Source organism: Acinonyx jubatus, chromosome B3 (assembly GCF_027475565.1).
Source record: "Acinonyx jubatus isolate Ajub_Pintada_27869175 chromosome B3, VMU_Ajub_asm_v1.0, whole genome shotgun sequence".
NCBI lineage: Eukaryota > Metazoa > Chordata > Mammalia > Carnivora > Felidae > Acinonyx > Acinonyx jubatus.
In genome coordinates, this window is record NC_069386.1 from 34281518 (window position 1) to 34303953 (window position 22436).

General features: G+C 38.8%; 1 protein-coding gene and 1 pseudogene across 3 annotated transcripts in view; both read left to right on the top strand.

Moving 5' to 3' along the window:
- The window catches only part of UACA (uveal autoantigen with coiled-coil domains and ankyrin repeats), a 95672-nt gene that overhangs the window by 33870 nt on the left and 39366 nt on the right, over positions 1-22436 (top strand). The window contains exons 1-2 of one of the 3 annotated variants that reach the window (XM_015071394.3): positions 14436-15447; positions 17625-17758. In XM_015071394.3, coding sequence (XP_014926880.1) covers positions 15409-15447; positions 17625-17758 — 173 coding nt within the window. In that variant the 5' untranslated portion in view covers positions 14436-15408. Of the gene's footprint in view, positions 1-14435; positions 15448-15538; positions 16226-17624; positions 17759-22436 lie in introns of those variants that run through there. The other 2 variants (XM_027067664.2, XM_027067663.2) reach the window with 2 other exon arrangements.
- LOC128315906 (cytochrome c oxidase subunit 1-like) lies at positions 995-1700 on the top strand (annotated as a pseudogene).

Here is a 22436-nt window from a genome sequence, read left to right on the forward strand (position 1 = left end):
TAAAATGAATACTTGTGCATCTTTGGGAATAGAAAGTACTTCTTCCACAAAATTTTATCATTTTCATACTATTATAATTACAGATTTCAGTGTACCTATTTTCTTTTAAGATGGTAAAAAGGTAGTATTAGTGTGCCTAACTCATCCCCTTTTTTATTTTCAACTAATCATAAAGCTATTGGCACTCTTTACCTTCTATTCGGTGCCTGAGCCGGTATGGTAGGGACTGCCCTCTGTCTCCTAATCCGAGCCGAGCTTGGCCAACCTGGTACATTATTTGGAGATGACCAGATTTATAATGTGGTTGTCACTGCCCATGCCTTTGTAAATAATTCTCTTTATGGTGATACCCATTATGATTGGAGGATACGGAAACTGATTGGTACCATTAATAATTGGGGCACCCGACATGGCATTCCCTCGGATAAATAATATAAATTTCTGACTTCTGCCTCCATCCTTCCTACTTTTACTCACTTCCTCTATGGTAGAAGCTGGGGCGGGGACTGGATGGACCATATACCCCCCTCTAGCTGGTAATTTAGCCCACGCGGGAGCATCCGTAGATCTAACTATCTTTTCCCTACATCTTGTAGGTGTCTCTTCAATCTTGGGCGCCGTTAATTTCATCACCAGTATTATTAATATAAAACCTCCTGCCCTATCTCAATATCAAACACCCCTATTTGTCTGATCAGTTCTAATTACTGTTGTCCTACTGCTCCTATCACTACCAGTTCTAGCAGCAGGGATTACTATGCTACTGACAGATCAAAATCTAAATACTACATTTTTCGATCCTGCCGGAGGAGGAGATCCTCTTTTATATCAACACTTATTCTGATTCTTTGGCCACCCAGAAGTTTATATTCTAATTTTACCGGGATTCGGAATAATCTCACATATCGTCACTTACTATTCGGGTAAAAAGGAGCCCTTTGGCTATATGGGAATAGTCTGGGCAATAATATCTATTGGCTTTCTGGGCTTTATTGTATGAGCCCACCATATGTTTACTGTGGGAAGGGACGTCGACACACGAGCATATTTTACATCAGCCACTATAATTCTCGCCATTCCTACTGGGGTAAAAGTATTTAGTTGACTTGCTACCCTTCATGGAGGAAATATTAAGTGATCCCCTGCCATACTATGAGCCTTGGGCTTTATTTTCTTATTTACCGTAGGGGGTCTAACGGGCATTGTACTAGCAAACTCTTCATTAGACATTGTCCTTCACGATACGTACTACGTGGTAGCCCACTTCCACTATGTCTTGTCAATAGGGGCAGTATTCGCTATTATAGGAGGCTTCGTCCATTGATTCCCCCTATTCTCAGGGCATACTCTCGATAATACTTGGGCAAAAATTCACTTCACAATTATGTTCGTGGGCGTCAACATAACATTTGTCCCTCAGCACGTCCTAGGTTTATCTGGAATGAATGCCTCGACGTTATTCTGATTACCCAGATGCACATACAACTTGAAACACAATTTCCTCAATAGGCTGTTTCATCTCATTAACAGCAGTTATGTTAATGGGCTTCATAGTCTGAGAAGCCTTTGCATCCAAACGAGAAGTAGCTATAGTCGAGTGAACTACAACTAATCTCGAGTGACTACATGAATGCCCTCCTCCATACCATACATTTGAGGAGCCAACTTACGTATCCCTAAAATAAGAGAGGAAGGAATCGAACCCTCTTAAAAACTCGTTTCAAGCCAATACCATAACCACTATGTCTTTCTCAATAAAGAAGTATTAGTAAAAAATTACATAACTTTGTCAAAGTTAAATTATGGGTTTAAACGCTTTATACTTGTATGGCATATCCTTTCCAGCTAGGTTTTCAAGATGCTACGTCTCCTATTATAGAGCAGCTCCTACACTTCCGTGACCGCACACTAATAATTGTATTTCTGATCAGTTCCCTAGTTCTTTACATTATTTCACTAATATTAACAACTAAACTTACACATACAAGCACAATAGATGCCCAAGAGGTAGAGGCCATTTGAACCATTCTGCCAGCTAGTATTTTAATTCTCATTTGATTGCTCTTGTATAATGTCCATAAAATTGAATTCGACTATAAGATGTATTTTTTTTTACAAACCAAAGAACAGATGGCAGCTTTAGTTAGTGAAGAGAGTCTAGACCCTGGGTCCAGACAGTCCTGGGTTTAAATTTAGTGGCTTAAAACAACAGCTATTTTATTTGCTGCTGACTTCATGGGTCAACAGTTTGAGCTGGGCTCTGTTGCATGGTTGTTCCGCTGGTCTTACTCATGTGGCTGCTGTCATCTAGAAGCTCCTCTAGGGGTTGCTTGGTTGAAGATGGCCACACTGATAATGTCTGGCATATTATGCTAGCCAGCACGGCTACCTGGCATGATTGGGCAATCGGGATCTTTCTGTCCCTAGATCTCTGGGGCGCCAGGAGGCCAGCTTGTTCAGTCTGCCCGCAGTATGGCAGGACCAGGTCTCTTGAGACCTAGATTCAGAAGTCTCACAAGCCACATTCTGTTTGTCAAAATAAGTTACAAGTCCAGCTCAGATTCAAGGGATGAAGAAATAAATGCCATCTCTTGATGGGAAGCGTGGCAAAGTCACATGGCAAATGGATGGGCTTATAGGAATGAAAGAAATTAATAGTGACTGCACAATCCACCACGACTATAAATTGCTTAGTTTCTGTATGCCCCATTTGGAAAGTAGAAATAGCAATATTGACCTGAAGAGTTCCTTAAAGTTTAACCTATATAGAGAGCACTTGGAAGATTTTCTGAAACAGTTTTGAAATTGAATCTTTAGGGGCGCCTGGGTGGCTCAGTCGGTTAAGCGGCCGACTTCGGCTCAGGTCATGATCTCGCGGTCTGTGAGTTTGAGCCCCGCGTCGGGCTCTGTGCTGACAACTCAGAGCCTGGGGCCTGTTTCCGATTCTGTGTCTCCCTCTCTCTGACCCTCCCCCGTTCATGCTCTGTCTCTCTCTGTCTTAAAAATAAATAAACGTTAAAAAAATTTTTTTAAATTAAAAAAAAAAAGAAATTGAATCTTTATGTTAAATGTTGTGCTTTTTATTATAGACCTAAATATCATGAGAGTATTTATTCTTTCTCATTATTACTTTGGCTGTGTATTTTTTTTTTTTAATTTGGGAGACATATATTAAGACTCGAAGGATATCCTATGTAAAATACCAGCATAGGAAGAGTTATACTTTTGTGTAGAACTATGGGATTCATTCAATAAATAAAAAGAAAAGCAATTACCTTCTGATGTGTTTACAAAAACATACGTATTCCTGTAACCCTCTGTGTGTTTATATTTCCTATTTAAAATTTAAACAATACTGGCCAGTAGTATAAGGTTTGTATCAGTTTAATTCTAGAAAAGTCTTTTGCGCTCTAGCAAACATATTTTTGTTTGGCTGATGTTTCCTTGCAAAGCCAAGAAAAAATAGAAAGCCAAAGGAACAAAAATATCTTATTTTTCATTGTGGTCAAACCCCATCAGAGGCTTTTCTGTAAGTATATCTGTTTTGCTCTTTACTTTGTTAGGAATAAACATAGAATGCTTCCTAAATCTGTCCCATTTTGAGATATAAATATATATCAGACTGGCAAAAATGTTTGTTAAAACTTATCAGAAGTACTTCTGTGGTCATTGGTGTGTGTAGGGTGGGGTAGGAGGCATATAGACAGACCTTCCTCAGTTTTTAACCTTCATATTTAAACAATTTCACTCGTGGCTTGTAGGCATTCAAAGAACTCATTTGAATACATTTTTCTATAAAATTTTCTAGGGACAAAGTTTATTCTTCCCGAATAACCAGTTGCTTACTATCTTAAATCTTCCTTCTATAGCCTGGGAGCTCTATTCTTGTATTATAAACATTGTAATATCATAATGTAATGTTTATAGTTACATTTAACTATAAATGTGTTAAAGATCCATTTATGTAGTTACTTTGGAATTTAAAGCTTCTTCTAGTGAGGAAAGGTGAAATAAGTGATACTACAAAACAAATAATGCCTATTAAAATTGGAGAGGTGATTTCCTATCTGCATTTTTCATAAACTCTTTTGGGTGCCTAGCCAGTTTTAATAAAGGAACATTTGTTACAGGAACTAGTTATAGGAATTTGTTAAGGAACACCTGTGATAGGGAGGGGTATTTATACAACTGACTACAATAGACTCAAAGCAGGTAGTTAGGAAATCTTATCTGCAAAGCAGTGCTTTCAGAGTCTTTCTGACTCCACTTCTTTCATTCTTTTTCTTTTTCTTTTTCTTTTTCTTTTTCTTTTTCAGATTTCATAGCCACTGTCAGTCCTGAAGATGCTAGATTTCTTATTTAAATAGTAATAATAATAATTATTCTTGTTATCTTTTTTGTCCATGTGTTTTTTATGGAGTGAAATTCCATTAAAGAAGGATTTAGCTTGTTATTGTCTTGGTCAGGCAAATAATCGATGGCATATAACTTTCCCTTTCCTCTATTTGTTTCATTGAGCCATAACTACATACTTTCAGATCGTACAGTGGAAGGGTCGAGAGGTAAAGGGAAGTGGATGGGGCATAATTAAATAAGGGTAAGGCAAAATGAAAAAGGGAAGAGAGTCAGGGGTCAGGGAGAAAGAAACAGGATGTACAGCTCTTGTTTTTCTGGTTTATTTTAGCATTCTTCTTTGCCTTTTCGATTATGTAAGCTCTAATTTGCTGTTATGTAAGAGGGGGGAATAAATAACCTTTGACTACATGGAACGGGGGAAATATTTCTAATTATCATCAATCCAATGAACTGTAGAACAGTTCTTAATTGTGCAGCCTAATCTGCAAGGAATGTTTATGCTCCATGAGCCTTGCTTTCTGCCACTCGCTCAGTTTTCAGTTGTGTTGGAGCTTGTCTTGGATTTAGTTATTGGGGAATGTGGGCAACTGTAGAGTCTTATCAGTACCTGTGCTTCGTTTCAGTCAGACATTCAGGGCGTTTTGCCCAAATGTACATGTTGTTTAGTTTTTATTTAGGATTTTCACCCCCTTGGAGAAGGCTTTATTTAGTTGCCTCTGTGTTCTTTTTATTTGAAGAGTCTTATCTTATGAATATGATTATGAAATCCTATTTTGGGGGGTGCTGTCTTTCTTCTGTGGTGGATTTTTTTTAGTGTAGTTCATTGTAAAGGTTGTTCAGGTTTCTAGGTCTGATGTGGGTGGGGTAGATTATAATATCTATTATATTAATATAATTGGCGAATCTTACATTTCAAGGCAAGTTGAGATTCAGCTGGTTATTTTAAAGATGAATTCTTGAAGTGAAAAAAATAGTACGTTAGGATGATTTATTTAATTTATGTTTTTAGACTTGATCCTAAGGTGGCCAAAAGAACCCTATGAAAAAGAGTTGCTGTAGTCTTTGACGAAATCACTTTCGAAAGATGTTTATGACACAGCTGGGGAATCCCACGTTTGACAACTGGTGGTACCTGCCTTCCCCTGTACTCTCATCTCATTCTGTGATCCTTCTTACTCATCGTATGTCAACTATACTTCTTTCAAACATGCTAAGCTCCTTTCAGTAGTTGCCCCCTCCATCTGAAACAGAAATTCTCACAGGCTGGCTGTTCCTTTTCATCCAGACCCATCATCAGTATCACCTTCCTAGAACTTTGAGGTTACCCAGTCTATCTCCTTGAATCTATCCCCAGCATTCCGTCAACATCTCCTTTCCCATTCTTACCTGACACTTTCTTGTTTTCCTTCATTGTTTATCTTATCCCATTAGAACATTAAATTCCATTAGAAGCACTCTGATAGTTTATGGCCTTGATGGTGGTGATGGTTTAATGGGTGTATACTTTCCTCAAACTCATTGAGTTTATGCATTAAATATATACAGCTTTTTATATGTCAGTCATACTTCAGTAAAGTGGTTTTTTAAAAAAAGAGAGACTTCAAGTAGTTTATTCACTGCTGTGTCCCCGGTGCCATGCATGACCTGTGGTTGGTGCTTTGTAAAAGCTAGGTATCCAAATGTGGAAGCTTTCATCCTTTTTTACTATAAAGGATATCTAAGCTTATATTTAAATTTTAAAAGCACACTTACATATTTTTACATCAAAGATTTATTTTCAGATGATTAGAGAAATGGAAATAGCTTAATTAGTGGAAAGCTCCGGACAAGAAGTCATAATGATAGGATTCTCTGATCATTCTGCAACTAATTATAGTGGACAAAATTCCGTAATCTCCTAGTAACTCAATATCTGCATATATAACATGAGAAACAGTGTTAATGTTTCATGTGATGAAGCTGAGTAGGTTGTAGGGGTAACACCGTTCAGGGATTTGTCGATTCCATTAAGGAATTTTCTCTTTATCCTACGAGAATAGAAAGGTACCGAAGGATTTTAAGTGGGCGGGACAGGGTATACGGAAGGGAGCGATAGTGGTGGTGGTATGACGAAGTTTACATTTTGGGAAAACCACTCTGGCTACAGTGTGGAGAACACAGGGAAGGGTTGGAATGAATATGGCCGGACTGTTCATTGCTCAATGCGGTCATCCTGGTGAGGGATGCTGCTAACTTAAAGTAGGGTAACGTTGATGGACACGGAGATGAGCAGTGGGATTTGAGCAATAATGGGGGGAGAGAAATTCACCAGGACTTGGTGATGGAGGACCAAAGAGAGGAAGGTGTCAAGACTGATTTCTAGGTTTCTCTTTTGTACAGCTAGATAGATCAACTAGACACATCATTTGTTGTGTACGTATAACTTGGAATGGGGTCAGGTTTCAGGAGGAAGAACATGTTTTTAGTTTGGGACATGGAGGTGCTTTTAAGAAACTGAAGAAGAGCTGTTAGGAAGATATTTAAATACGTGGGCCTGGAGCTTAGGGAAACTTGGGTCACAGGTGTGTATGTAAGTCATGGTGGATGGATTCCAATTGACAATCATGACTATGAAGTACCATACTTTGTAAACTATGAGGCTCCAAGTTGTGTTGATATTTTCCTAATTTGTGGTGCTGTTTTAATTTTTATTTTTTTTAATAAACATGTTTTATTATTTTTGAGAGGGAGAGAGAATGAGCATGAGCAGGGGAGGGGCAGAGAGAGAGAGAGACAGACAGAGAGAGAGAGAGAGAATCCCAGCAGGTCTTGCGCTGTTGGTGCAGAGCCTGACAGGGGGCCCGAACCCACAAACTGCGAGATCATGACCTGAGTGGAAGTAAAAGTTGGCCGCTTAGCTGACTGAGCCACCCAGGTGCCCCTATGGTGCTGTTTTCATCCTAGTGACTTTCGACTCATCCTTCAGTAGATGGTTTCGTTATTATTTTCTATAAAACTTTTCTGATTTTTCTCTTTTGAACTACCGCTGTACCTCACACACAACTATTACGGTATTAGCACAGTGTATTATGATTACATGCATGTTTACATACAAATCTGTCTTTTTATAGTGTGAGATCAAGAAGAAAGCGACTACTGGATTTTATTCTCTGAATTGCCTGAGACCAGGCCTCCTGTCTGTTTTTCTCCCCATGGTCTACCTGACACCCAGCGTGTAGCATGATACATAAATGATCATACATATTTGAGAGTTGAGTGAAGTATTTGTATCCCTTTATACCTAGACGCTCAGTAAATTTTTATTGAACAACTACATTATCCAGTCGTCTGGCAGTTTTTCAGTACTTGTTTTATGAACCTTGCATAAAAAACAAAATTCTCCGGCTGCTTCTCTTTATCCATGTTAAGCATTTTTTTTTATTTTGGGGTTCATGGACTCCATATTTGTAGGGAGATCGGTGAAGTCTCTGAAAACAAATGTAAATTTTTCTGAATATGTGCTGGTGTATAATTTTTAAAGCAGGATCCATTGCTTTCACCCGATTCTTAAAGGGGTCCATGGCACCAAAATTATTAAGATCTGTTAGATATTTTTATTAAATAGTTAAATATTTTAACTCCTTTGTTTTAAGCAGTTTCCCATGAACGTTTTGCTGTCATCCTGTATATTTCTCTTTAGAATAATAAACAAAAAATTGCCTGTAGGTTAAAACTTGTCATCAGTCATTTTAGCTGTATTCTGTTGAGTCTACCTCTTAAATGTAAGTATTTTATGTGGATTTGCATATATTTTAAAGTCTCCTTATTTATTTGCATCTATACATTTCTTCTCAGGAGACTTTCTATCCTAAATATTGAGTAAATGAAGCAACCGTTGGACTCATGTAGGTTTGAAAACAATCTTGATTTGGGGTGTCTGGGTGGCTCAGTCGGTTAAGCGTCTGACTTGGGCTCAAGTCACGATCACACGATTGGTGGGTTCGAGCCCCGTGTTGGGCTCTGTGCTGACAGCTCAGAGCCTGGAGCCTGCTTCAGATTCTGTGCCTCCCTCTCTCTCTGCCCCTCCTCTGCTCGCACTCTGTCTCTCTCTGTCTCTCAAAAATAAATTTTAAAAATTAAAAAAAAAAAAAAAAAGAAAACAATCTTGATTAGATCTTTTAACAGAAAAGAGATTAGAGGTTTGTATACAACATTTTTGATAATGGTCTTTCTTCATGGTAGAATTATACCTTTTTTTTTTTTTCCAACTTTTTAAATTTATTTTTGGGACAGAGAGAGACAGAGCATGAACGGGGGAGGGGCAGAGAGAGAGGGAGACACAGAATCGGAAACAGGCTCCAGGCTCTGAGCCATCAGCCCAGAGCCCGACGTGGGGCTCGAACTCACGGACCGCGAGATCGTGACCTGGCCGAAGTCGGACGCTTAACCGACTGCGCCACCCAGGCGCCCCTATTTTAACATACAAACTGAAACGTATTATAACTTTGCTACACTGCATATGCATTACTTTCATAAAATTTTTAAACATTTCATAATTTCCAAAAAAGATATGAATTTGCAATTGATGTTAATATGAGGGAGTCACTGTCAAAAAACTTTCAAGTGACTTCCTTTATGCTGATTTAGAGTTTAACATTATCATCCTGTTAGGTCTAGAAAGCGAAATAACTACTTGTATTAGAATGATCTATTTGTTCTCTAGAAACAGTTGTATTTTAACATTTACCATACAAAGTTGGGCTTGCTGCATTCTGAGTTTGATGAATATCTTTATTTCAAATGAATGCAGTCCCTGACTTTAGAAGGGTGTTTGTTTTGATATACAATAAACATTAGTGCTCCTTAAGAAACTTAAAGGTTTCTTTTGAGAATGCTTTTGTTTGAGCATTGGGACACCTGGGTGGCTCAGTCTGTTAAGCGTCTGACTTTGGCTCAGGTCATGATCTCATGGTTTGTGAGTTTGAGCCCCCCATTGGGTTCTGTGTTGCAGCTCAGAGCCTGGAGCCTCCTTCGGATACTGTGTCCCCCTCTGTCTTTGCCCCTCCCCCACTCATGCTGTCTCTGTCTCTCATAATTAAATAAAATTTGGAAAATTAAAAAATGTTTTAGAATGCTTTTGTTTGATATCACAGGGCTTATCTTGATAGCATAGGACTATGGACTCACCAAAATATGTTGAAATGTTAACAGCTTGATTTTAATCTGGGGAGGATTGAGTAGAAAGGATATGCTTCGTTTCCTGCCATATTAGTGAGCCTGTGAAGGGCCTTGGTGATAAGCATGTAAAATAGTTTACAAATTTATACGCCAACCAGACTTCTTGGACCAAGTATCAAAAGTGTGTGAAATACACAGAAGCTGAGAGGATAGTTTAGTATGGTGAATCCTCATGAACCTGTAACTTGGCTTGAACAATTATTAGCCTATAGTTAATCTTGTCTCATCTGTATCCTCACCGTCTTGTTTTTTTTAAATTATTAATCACAATGAAACTGTGAGAGATTGCATTTATTCCATTTATTTTATTTTTAATTGTGGTAAAAAACACATACAATTTACGGTCTTAACCACTTTTAAGCGTATAGTTCACTCGTTAAGTATAGTCGCGTTGTTGTGCAGCTGGTCACCAGCATGTTTTCATCTTGCAAATCTGAAAAGCTATACCCGTTAAACAATAACTCCCCACTTCCCTCTTCCTCCAGCCCTGGTAACCACCATTTTACTTTCTGTTTCTGTGATCCGACTGTTCCAGATACCTCGTGTAAGTGGAAGCATACAGCGTTTGTTTGGGGACTGGTCTACGTCACGGAGCAGAATGTCCTCCAGATTCATCCATGTTGTAGCATGTGACAGAATTTCCTTCTGTTTTATGGTTGAATAATATTCTGTTGCACGTATACACCACATTTTGTTCATTCATCCATCCACGGACATTTGTGTTACTTCCACATCTTGGCTGTTGTGAATACTTGCTGTGAACAGGGTGTACAGATACCTCTTTGAGACCCTGCTTTCAATTCTTTCTCATAGATGCCCTGAATAGGGACTGTTGAATCATATAGTGGCTGTGTTTTTAATTTTTTGAGGAAACGCTATCCTGTTTTCCATGGCGGCTATACCATTTTTCATTCCCATCAACAGCACATAAAGGTTCCATTTTCTCCACATCCTTGCTAACACTTACTGTTTCCTGTTTTTTTTTTATTCTAGTCATTCTAATGAATGTGAAGTGATACCTTATGATGATTTTGATTTGCATTTCTCTAATGATTAATCATGTTGAGCATCATTTTAATGTGCTTGTTGGTCATGTGTGTATTATCCTTGGAGAAAGGTCTGTTCAAGTCATTTGCCCATTTTAAGTTGGGTTATTTGTTTGTTACTGAGTTGTAGGAGTTCTTCATATATTGTGCATATTAGCCCTGTATCTAATATGTAAATATAAAAATCTAATATGTAATTGGCAAAAATCTTCTCCCATTCCATAGGTTGCCCTTGCACTCTATTGATTGCGTCCTTTGATGTACAGAAGTTTTTAAGTTTAATGTAATCGCATTTGTCTGTTTTTGCTTTTGTTGCCTGTGCTGTTGGTTTCATATCTAAGAAATCATTGTCAAATCCAGTGTCCTGAATCTCCCTCCCTGTAGTTTCTTTTTTTCTTTTCTTTTTTTTTTTTAAGTTTATCTGTTTTGAGAGAGAGAGAGTGCACGTGTGTGTGTGTGGGGGGGGGGGTGCTGGGACAGAGAGAGAGGGAGAAAGAATCCCAAGGAGGCTCTGTGCTGTCAGCGTGGAGCCTGACATGGGGCTTGATCTCACAACCTTGAGATCACGACCTGAGCTGAAATCAAGAGTCAGACACTCAACCGACTGAGCCATTTAGGTGCCTTCTTATAATTTCTTTTAAGAGCTTTGTAGTCAGGGGTCACCTGGGTGGCTCAGTCAGTTGAGCATCCAACTTCGACTCAGGTTATGATCTTGCTGTTCATGGGTTTGAGCCCCATGTCAGGCTCTGTGCTGACAGCTTAGAGCCTGAAGCCAGCTTCAGATTCTGTGGCTCCCTCTCTCTCTCTGCCCCTCCCCTGCTTGTGCTCTGTCTCTGTCTCAAAAATAAGTAAATAAATAAATAAGTAAATAATAAATTTTGTTTTAAAAAAAAAGAGCTTTTTTTTTAAAAAAAATGTTTATTTTTGAGACAGAGCACGAGTGGGGGAGGGGCAGAAAGAGAGGGAGACACAGAATCCAAAGCAGGCTCCAGGCTCTGAGCTGTCAGCTCAGAGCCTGACGCGGGGCTGGAACTCACAAGCGGTAAGATCATGACTTGAGCTGAAGATGGATGCTTAACCGCTTAACTGACTGAGCCACCCAGGTGCCCCTAAAAAAAAGAGCTTTGTGGTCGGGTCTTAAATGTAAGGTCTTAGTCATTTAAAATTCATTTTTGTATATGGTGTGATACAAAGATCCAACTTCAGTCTTTTGCATGTGTATATCCAGTTTCCCTAGCACCATTTGTTGAAGAGACTCTCCTTTCCCCTTTGAGTAGCCTTAGAACCCTTGTTGAAAATCGTTTGACCACGTATGTGAAGGTTCTTATTTCATTGGTCTGTATGTCTGTCTTTATGCCAGTGCCACGCTGTTTTGATTACTGTAGTTTCATAAAATGTTTTCAAATCATTAAGTGTGAGACCTCCAACTCTGGTTTTCTTTTTCAAGATTATTTGGCTGTTTGATCTTTTTTGAGGCTGTTTGGCTGTTGGGGTGCCTTTGAGATCCAATATGAATTTTAGGATGGAGTTTTCTATTTCTGCCAAGAAAAAAAAAATGCCATTGGAATTTTGATAGGGATTGTTTGAATCTGTAGATCACTCTGGGAAGTATTGCTGTCTTAACAGTGTTAAGTCTTCCAAGCCACAAACACTGCCTTTTCCATTTATATGTGTTTCTCCTCTAGTTTCTTTCAACAATGTTTTATAGTTTTCAGGGTACAGGTTTTACACCTCCTTGATTAGGTTTATTCTTAATTATTGTATTCTTTTGGATGCTATTGTAAGTGGAAATATTTTCTTTCTTTTTTAATTTTTTTAATGTTTATTTTTGAGAGAGAATGCACACGCGTGCAAAGTGGGAGAGGGGCAGAGAGAGAGGAGGACAGAAAATCCAAAGCAGGCTCTGGGCTGTCAGCACAGAGCCGATATGGGGCTCAAACTCACTGACCGAGAGATCATGACGTGAGCTGAAGTCGGACACTTAACCGACTGAGCCAGCCAGGCACCCCAGCTGTGTGCTTTTCATATATGACCCTTCTTAGGTAGTTTCCTTCTGTTTCCAGTTTGTTGAAGTTTTTATCATGAAAGATGTTTGAATCTTGCCTGATGTTTTTTCTGTATCTGTTGAGATGCTCATGTGATTTTCATCCTTAATTCTACTGATGTGGTATATTACACTGATCAGTTTTCATATGTTGAACCATCCTTGCATTTCAGCAATAGACACCATATGGTCATGATCCTTATAATGTGCTGTTGAATTCAGCCTGCCCCCGGATTATTTTGATTCTTTTTAAAGCAAAAACAGACGTAGGCAGTAAGCTAACAAATAAACATATGATATAGTGGCAGATACTGATGGGTATTTATTACGAAGAAAAGTAAAACAGGGCAGGTCAAGAATGGTAGGAGTAAGGGCGCATGGCTGGCTCGGTCGGTAGAGCATGCGGCTCTTGATCTCAAGGTCGTGAGTTCAAGCGCCATGTTGGGTGTAGAACTTACTTTAAAAAAAAGTAGTGGCGGGAGTAGAGTGAAGCTGGGGTTGTTTAGATTGGAGATTTGAAAAGCCCTCTGAGGAAGTGCCATTGGAGAAAGTGAGGGAAGAACCTGCAGGCACGGGGGACAAGCAGTGGTGGGACTTAGAGTTTCTGAGAAATAGCTGGGAAAGAGGGTGTGAGAGTGGGAACAGGAGATTGTGACAGAGGGTGGAGAGGCTCAGGATGTCCACAGTGGAGGAGAGCACATAAATCCCATCTCCTGAGCCTTAGTGTGAACAGCTCCTTATATGGCTTTTATTACTCATTACAGATTTCCTCCTTTTTATTTCCTTTCCCTTGGCTGTCTATTTCTAGAAAGAATGTGCTTGCTTTGTTAACCAAAGAACAGGGCCTGAATTTTATCCCAGATTTCCTCTGAAGAAGGGTGAAATAGAGTGGGTGGAGTCTCAGGGTCGAGCCAAGAATGCATTGTGATGTCTGATGCGATTTGGGGAAAAAAATAATTGTTTCAAAAATAATATATTATGGAGTGTGACCTTATGTATTTTATAATTAGAATATGCGCCTAATATTTTAAATTTAGTAGGAAATGGATTGCTTAAGTTCAGAACAATTTTTTTTAATGTTTTTCAATTTATTTTTGAGAGAGAGAGAGCACAAGCAGGGGAAGGGCAGAGAGAGAGAGAGAGAGAGAGAGAGAGAGAGAGAGAGAGACATAGAATCTGAAGCAGGCTCCAGGCTCTGAGCTGTCAGTACAGCCTGACGTGGGGCTCGAACCCACGAACTGCGAGATCATGACCTGCGCCAAAGTCGGATGCTCAACCGACTGAGCCACCCAGGCACCCCAAAGTTTGTAACAGCTTTTAACTGGCAGCATGATCTATAGTGTAGCACTTACCTCCTTCTTATAAACACTTGTGTTGGAATGTTTTACGTTCCCATGAAACAGTTTTCCCAAATTGGTCTTTTTGGAGGAAGCGTAAACTGTCACGCTCTTGTGGGAATACACGGTAAACAACACCCTGGAACTTGTGGATGTTTGTTATTTTCCTTGATAAAGTAAGGAACATTGGTACAAGTATGTTAAACGTCATAAAGAATGTAGAGGAGTAGTCTGCTTTGTCTCCAAATAGAGTGTTATTTACCGTCTAGCCCAGTGTTCAATATCTATTTGCCTCGCTAGGTTTTTAATCTATTTTTTAAAAATTCCTGAATCCAGACAATTTGACTTTCCACTGGTAAAATATTTACTTGTTGTATCAGGCAGGGTGCTAAACTTAGACATGAAGAGTACGGAGTTAAATTTAAAATTTGTCGAAAGTATTCATCATGATGCAGTCTATTTAATGTCTTGGCAACGCCTCTTGCTCTTCTCATTTAACATGTTAGGAGACAGACTGGCAGCAGTTGTAAATTGAAACCTGGTTGTATGCAGAGTAAGCCCGGCAGGGGTATGAAGGAAAATGGAGAAAATTTGAAAGCGTCACTCTGTGTTTGTGTATTAAATTAAAGTGTGACACATTTGCTTAAAATAGAATTTTATATCCTGTTTATCAAGGCTGTTATAACTTCACGGTAGATCCGAAGACTGAAACTGGTTTCAAATGTTGTCTTGTGGAATAACCAAATTCATCTCTTAACAGTGTTGTCATGATGTCACGCGATGTATAATAAGCACGTTTTACAATGTGTTTGAGTCATTTGTCCCCAGTAGACCTGAAATTTATTACTCAGAGGAGAAGCATGCATTTACAGTATATTCTTAGCTGCTCTTTTCTATCACTCAGCTGTCAAGGCCTATGGAATCTAAAATAGAACTTGACCAATGGGAGACCGTCTACCCCTTGTTTACAGGAGGATTCGGAGGTGGACAGTTTTATCATGCACTGCAGCGTCTGGGTTGCAGTGTTGAGGCAGGATGTAGAGTGCTGTGCAGGTTTTCCAGCAGAGTCCCTGAAAGGGACAGCTTTGAAAGACAGCGTCTAAACAATAAGAAACAGGAGGAGTTACGGTACCTGACTCCGGCCGCTCGCAATCAAGTGCTGTTCAGCAAGGAAGATAATTTTCAAGCGGTATGAAGGCGGAGAAGGATCCCGAAGACGAAGAAAATATCGTTAGAGATCCAAGCTAAGTGTAGCACAGCATGAAGATTGTAGAGCAGGAAGATTTGTAAAGCGAGGGACGGATTCACTGCTTAGGAGTTTGTCTGAGGGCGTGCTTTGTGAGCTGCAGAGATTTGTAACCTAAGGCGAAGCCGTTTGCTGCTGGCAACAAGAAACTAAATCCTGTCTATGATGAACTGTTGGTTTTCTTGTGCTCCTAAGAACAGAGTAGGTATCCCTGTAGCGCAGTGTAACAAAAGATTCTTGGTTAGGCTTTCCAAACCGTATTCTTTTAAAGTGGACTACTGTTTTATTAATTTTGGTCTCCTTGTTTACTATCTTTCTGTTTGATTAGTAGGCTGGGGTTAATGATAGAAAACAAAAGTTCTTGTTTCTTTTTCTGGATATAAGAAGCTCATAATAGAATCTTCGTAATTGAGCAGTGTTTCTGTTAACTGACAGTGGACCGAATGGAAACGGCACTTCGTGAAGTGGAACTGAAAAATCACATGAGAATATGAGACTTTGGTCATGTTTAACTATCTCCTAAAAAGCCTTACTTTAGGATTTTACAATTTTTTTCAGTGTTTTCAATAACTCTTTCCCCCAGCAGCAAGTTTAATTGGAAATAAAACAGATTGTTTTAGCTGCAAGCATAAACTAATCAATTTAGAGCCAGTATTTGTGTGTTAAATGTGACTTAATCCCTTAGGCATTTGAAAACACAAAGTCTCTTAAGCCTGCATCTACTACCACTCCCCAGTTGAGAGTCTGTAAACTGTTTTGTTTTAAAGCTAAAGAAGGGGGTGCCTAAAATGTAGTTTAGACCTTGAGCCAATAAACAGCGTGAGTCTCAGAGTTGACAATTTGTGCTTTTGAAGTTAGGAGGAAGTGGGCTCATCTCCAAATTTAACTGATTTAGAGGCAGCAATTCTGAAGTCTGTGTAGGTACTTGAACCGGATTCCATTGAAACATTTCACCTCAGGAGTGGGCTAAAAATTTAATGTATTTATCTTTTTCTCCTATTCAAATTTCATATACAGTTTCACTTTCTTTAAGTATGTAAGGAAGACATTGCTTATTTAGCTAGAAGACTGGTGATTTTGTGTGGCCGTTTGAAGGAGATAGGTGATATTAAGTAATCATAATAATGAAACATTTAGAGGATATGCTTCATATAAGAGATTCATTTTTTCTCCCTCAGGGATTTGTTATGGTATTTGTAGACACAGGAATTGTTTTGTAAGTTTAAGTGAAAAATAGGTACATCTTTCTTTGTTCTGGAAATAATACTGGGCTTAGTACAGAATTTAGCAGTAAGTTTACTGTATAATATTTTAAAAGGCTAAAACCTTACTTGTTTAAATAACGTATGTTTTAGTTCTGGGTTCTACATTTCTGCCTACTAAGAAAAAAATCCAAGTTATTGGCCTTGGAATGTCTTGAATATATTTTCTCCAAAGCTGAAAATAACCTTGATACAATTAAGGTGTATATCATGTGATACATACTCCTATTTAAAAAATTTCCTTTAATCTTCCTCTTAAGTATAGGTACTGAGTTTTGTTAATATAAAAAAATCTTATTTGTATGTTGAATGTAAAAAAGAAGGGAGAAAATGAAAGTCACCTGTAATCCTATTATTTTAGGATTTTAAAGTAGTTAATACTTTAGAGGCTTTTTTTTTAAGTTTGTTCTACGTAGAAGTTTCTTTTTATTCTAATATGTAAGCTTAATGAATTGCTTTCTGTGTTGAGACAGAGACAGTGTACGTGTGTGTGTCTGTGTGTGTGTGTCTAATTTGCATTTATAAATATATTCCCAACAGTATCTTTTAAATAAGGTGGGGGGAGGGAGGTGTTTTAAAATGTGTACAGAATTCCACTGCATCTAAGGTCTTGGGAGATAGGTAACCAGAGCCAAATCTGAAAGTATGAGTTAGAGAGTAGGAGAAGGACACATGATTCTGGAAGTCATGAGAAGTCTTGGTTGGGTTTGGCCCCTTATGTTTTTCAATGTCCCTGGAGCCTTGACTTCTCTCATTTGTGAAATGGGAATGATGATTTTAGTTTATGGGGGTTGTTTGCGTAATTCATGCCTGGCACGGGGTACGTCTTGGGCAATTATTAATTTCCTTTCTTGGCTCTGAAGGCGAAGAAAACAGAACGTGAGAAACATGCCCTTTCTCAAAAGCGTCGTTTGAAATGCTTCTTGAATATCAGGTGTTTGGAGAAGCTCTTCTCGTGAAGTCGGCATAGCAGGGAGAAGGAAATGTGGGATGCGACTCGACATTGAGTGATACATTATGCAGTATTGTCTTCCCTCTTCTTCCTTCCTGCTTTAGAAAGTCTTGCTAATATAGTATATAGAGTAGGCCATGTTTACTTTTTTTTTCTTTTTGTAGCATGCAGCAGATTGGAATAAATATGATGACCGACTGATGAAAGCTGCAGAAAGGGGAGATGTAGAAAAAGTTTCCTCCATCCTTGCTAAAAAGGGCATCAATCCAGGCAAACTAGACGTGGAGGGCAGATCTGCGTAAGTATTACTGATGCTAACTCCCCAAAGGGGATTTGGGTATGCTCTTGGGACACAAGTGAAATTTGTGAATTGTGGCTATCAACTTACTAATTTAAAAAGCCTTGATCAAAAACCATGCTCTACAATCTTTCACACATTGCTTTTCAGACATCATAGACTAATAACTGTCCTCAATTTGAAAGATTTTCAAGCTAGACAGAGAATGCTAAAATACTACCCAGTGGTCTAGTTGTTTCGGCTCTATGGCAAACCGTAGCCTGGGTTGTTTGGTGCATTTCCGTGTATCACCTTTTTCATATTCCTTATCCCGTTTGATCCTTGCAGCGGCCTTCTGAAAGCAGTAGGAGAAAGTCTACAGAGGTTAAATAACTTGGTCTAAACTCGTGAAAAGTCACAGAGCTGGGATGTGAACCCAAGTTTTCTGTGTTGGAAGAGTTTTCTGTAATTACACGGACTTTTCCTCTCAACTCCCGATCTGTTTTTATATTCGGTAATCATTTTAAACAAGAATGTGTAGAACCGAAGAGGCAGAATAACTAGTGTGTCTTAGGGAGGCACAGGGAGTGATCCCACCCTTTGGCTTTGGGGTCCCCGAGAACAACTACTGGCTTGTTGACCTTCTTATCTTTCCTCCCGCCCCTCCCGAATCTTCTTCACTTGCCTTCCTGTTGAGGGTGGGAGCAGTTGGGTTAAAGGTCAGGTGTATGGTCCGGCACCATGCTCTATAATTATAGCAGTTAAAACCTCTGGGAAACCTTCCAAAGTTAGAGGTGAAAAGTCTCATTTCCTAAAATTCCTCCCAGTCTTTCATGAGTTTATTTAGAATATTATAACTGGAAACCAGATACTAAATATAGAAATGAATATTAGGAAGTGGATAGTGAAAGTTTGATATAGATCAATATGTTAGGATGCTTGTATATTTAAGTACAGGAAACATAGCAAAGCACGACTTAAAAATCAAGTTGGTTTTTAATACCAGTAAGGTTTGAAAAGTTCCAAGTTTTTAAATGCTGTCTCAGTTTTATCAAGTAGGCAGTCTGATAGCTATGACAACATTAGTTATTTTGAGTCCTGCTCCTATTTTCGCTAAATTTTAAGCTATTTTTAGGGCTCACAGTATACACAGTAAAAATTTAACATCTAGAAGTGACTTGGTTTTTCGTGTTTCTTTTTTCCCAAATGCCAACATGTTAGAAGATACAGGAAATCTTTGGGATGAAAATCTTCAGTGAAACCTGATTTCTTCAGTTCTGCCTATCCATGCTTTGGATGTTTTGAATGAATGATTGCTTCAGTTTCTGTTAATGTCTTATAAATCTGAGGTTCAGTTTGGAGTGAAATTATTTGTATTGATGGTCAGAGTTATAAAAATCTGGTGTAATTTGATGAACTATGAACTTTAGTTTGTGAAATATGTGAGTAGTTCTAGTCTCTAAGGTTTTCACTGCAGGAAATAGAAGTCTTTTAGGATTCATGGGATAAAATATTTTCCTTTTGCTCCTTGCACACAAACTGTATTCTTCCTAAATTGCATACAAACCGTATGCTTCCAAAAGCATTTTGTGTATAGGACATGTTACAAATATGCTTTCTGTATATTATGTAATTACAAAAGTGAGTTCGTTTTGAATGACTTGGTTTTTTTTGTTTTTAATTTTGAAATTTAAGACCAAAGTAACCCGTGCTTCTTGACCTCAGTCCAGTTTCAGAAATGAAATATTTGAAGCCTAGCCATAGTCACTGCAAGGACTTGTTTTCTTCCTGTTCACCTCTCTCCTAGGGTTCAGCCCATTGCCAAAGCAAAATGGGACAGAGTCACCGGAAATCCCCACTGCCACTTGGAAAGTCAGATACCAATTCCTGTTCCTCTGTCCCCTAAGGCCGTCAGAAGTGACGTTTGTTTGGCTCCCAGCTGTTTTCTCCGGAATCAGTAAATGCTCCTTGGCAAAAAATGGCTTCAGATACCACCCTCGCCTCTCTGGGCCTCTCTCCTTCCCTGCATCCTGGTCTAGATATTTTTCACTATCTTGTTAGCTTACTGATGCCCTCACACAGATGTCGTACGGTTTATGTGGTTTTTCCCATTGTCCCGTATTACCTGGGTTTCCTGTTGTGGAAACACAAATACAGGTCTTGTTTTTAAAAAGACAGCTTCTGGGACACCTGGGTGGCTCAGTTGGTTAAGCCTCCAACTTGGGCTCAGGTCAAGATCTCACGATTTGTGAGTTCGAGCCCCATATCAGGCTCTGTACTGACAGCTCAGAGCCTGGAGCCTACTTTGGATTCTGTGTCTTTGGATTCTGTGTCTTTCTGCCCCTACCCTGCTCTGTCTCTCTGTCTCTCTCAAAAAATAAACACTGAAAAAATAAATAAATAAAAAAAGACAGCTTAAAGTTGATTTTTTAATATTGAAAAAGAGTATTTCTACAAACTAATTTTTCAGATTTCCTTTATGACTCTTTGTATACAAGTTAGTGATCGATATATCTTCTTTCTGAAGTGTGCTGTTTATAGCACATCTGCATTAATAATGCATTGTAGATTTGTTGTGAATTCTGCCCTTTGGTACATCATCAGTGTAACGTTGATCTGTTTTTCCTTTTTTTTTTTTTTTTAAGTTTATTTATTTATTTTGAGAGAGAGAGAGAAAGAGAGAGAGCGAGTAAGCAGGGGAGAGAGAGAGAGGGAGAGAGAGAATCCCAAACAGGCAGAGCCCAACACAGGCCTCGGAAACTCATGAACCATGAGATCATGACCTGAGCCAAGATGAAGTGTTGGACGCTTAACCGACTGAGCCACCCAGGCGCCCCAGTTGATTTATTTTGAAGAAAGAAGTCTTCCAAATTTTTGAGCTAAGAAAGGAAAACAAACAAAAAAAATGTTCCCTCCAAGATTGTTGGGAGACTAAAAATGTTTGCTTGAAGGAAATTACCGTTCCTCAAAAGGTTCTAATGGTGCATTGCACGGTATAATTCCCTACTTTGGTATTGAAAAGAGATTTATAATCTTACAGATTTATAGTGGAATTTAATTCCACTGTAAGGAGAACTTATCTGATTCCTGTGAACACCGTATTCCTTTAATCAGAAATATCTCTGTCTCTCAAATTCAAATTGTACACAAACCTCCTTTATTTTACTTACTAGTGCTTGGTGTCTGGTTTGCATTTACATCCATCATAATAATACTAGTCGAGACACATGATGGAGTGTTGTAATATCTGGAAGTGAATTTGCAACCTATCTCCAGATTTTGTCTCTGAGCATTTATTTATTTTTTTTTAAGTTTGTTTATTTAAGAGAGAGACAGCATGAGTGGGGAAGGGGCAGAGAGCGAGAGTGAGAGCGAGCGAGAGAGAGAGAGACAGAGAGAGAGAGTCCCCAAAGTGCAGAGCCTAATACAGGGCTCAAACTCGTGAACTGTGAGATCATGACCTGAGCTGAAATCAAGAGTTGGTTGCTTAACCAACCGAGCCACCCAAGCGCGACTCCAGGCATTTAATTATTCAAATATTTGAGGGCCTGTCATCTGTCTGGTACTTAAATTGGTCTGGGGAATGTAATAGGAAGCAAAACAGACAAAAATCCCTGCTTTTGTTGAGTTTATACTTGAGTAGGAGGAGAGTGACAGATTATAAAGAAAGACTGTAAAGAAAATAAATCTTGAATTTGTGTATTCGATAATACGTAGTTCTCCATAGAATAAAGGCAGGGATTGGGGAAGTAGGCATACTAAGGCTTCAGGGAATGGGGAATCATAGACATTTTAGATGACGTGGTTATGGAAGACCCCTTTTGAGAGCGTGTTCAGAGTTTGTCTGTATCCAGGCACCTGGCAGAGAGCTTGCACATCCTTATCTCCTGGCATCTTCACAGTGGTTATTGTCCTTATTTAGGGTTCAGTTCTATGTTGACCCGATTTCAACATCCTTTGCTAGCAAGCCCTATTGTGTTTACCTACCAGTTTGGATTTGGTGGAGTATAGTCAATCAGTCGCTGTCTGTTCTTACTGCGGCCCAAAGATTTTTGTACAGGTTGGTTGGTTAATAAAGTGTTAGATGATCAAAGAAACAATGGGATATTTTCCACTGTATCTGGAATACTTGATGATCTAAAGTAAGTTTTTAAAGCAGCCTTTACTTGCCTTATTAGGAAGCTTGTGCCGTTATGCCTGTTTGTGTGAAACTTTGCCCAGTCATACAGGTCTGTGAACAAAAGGAAGAATGGGTGGTAGTTGTTGGTACTTTTGGGGAAGATGACTTTTATGGCTTTCCAAGCGTTGCTTAGTTTGTTGTCCTGAAGGCTTTTCTCTGCAAGGTTTAATTTGATAATTCTAAAGAGAAGGATTAAGTGTTTTGATTGTCTTTGGCCTTAGCATTCTGCGATAACTTGAGTTGTCTTGGCAGTTTCAGTATATTTGAAACTAAGCAAAATAATCTGATAGAAAATTTTCCATGCATCTATCAGACTTCTAGCACCAGTGCCTTCGCTACTGAATAATAAACTGTAGAGTTAGCGGTATTATTGTATACATTTTCTATTATTAAGACTGTTGAACATTGGAATATTCCATTGGTTCCAAGGAGCTATTTCTAGGAGGTTTTGGCTCCTTATGTAAATTTGGGTTAAAATTAGTTTTTCAGTAATAAGTGATAGGTTTCTTTCTCTGACAT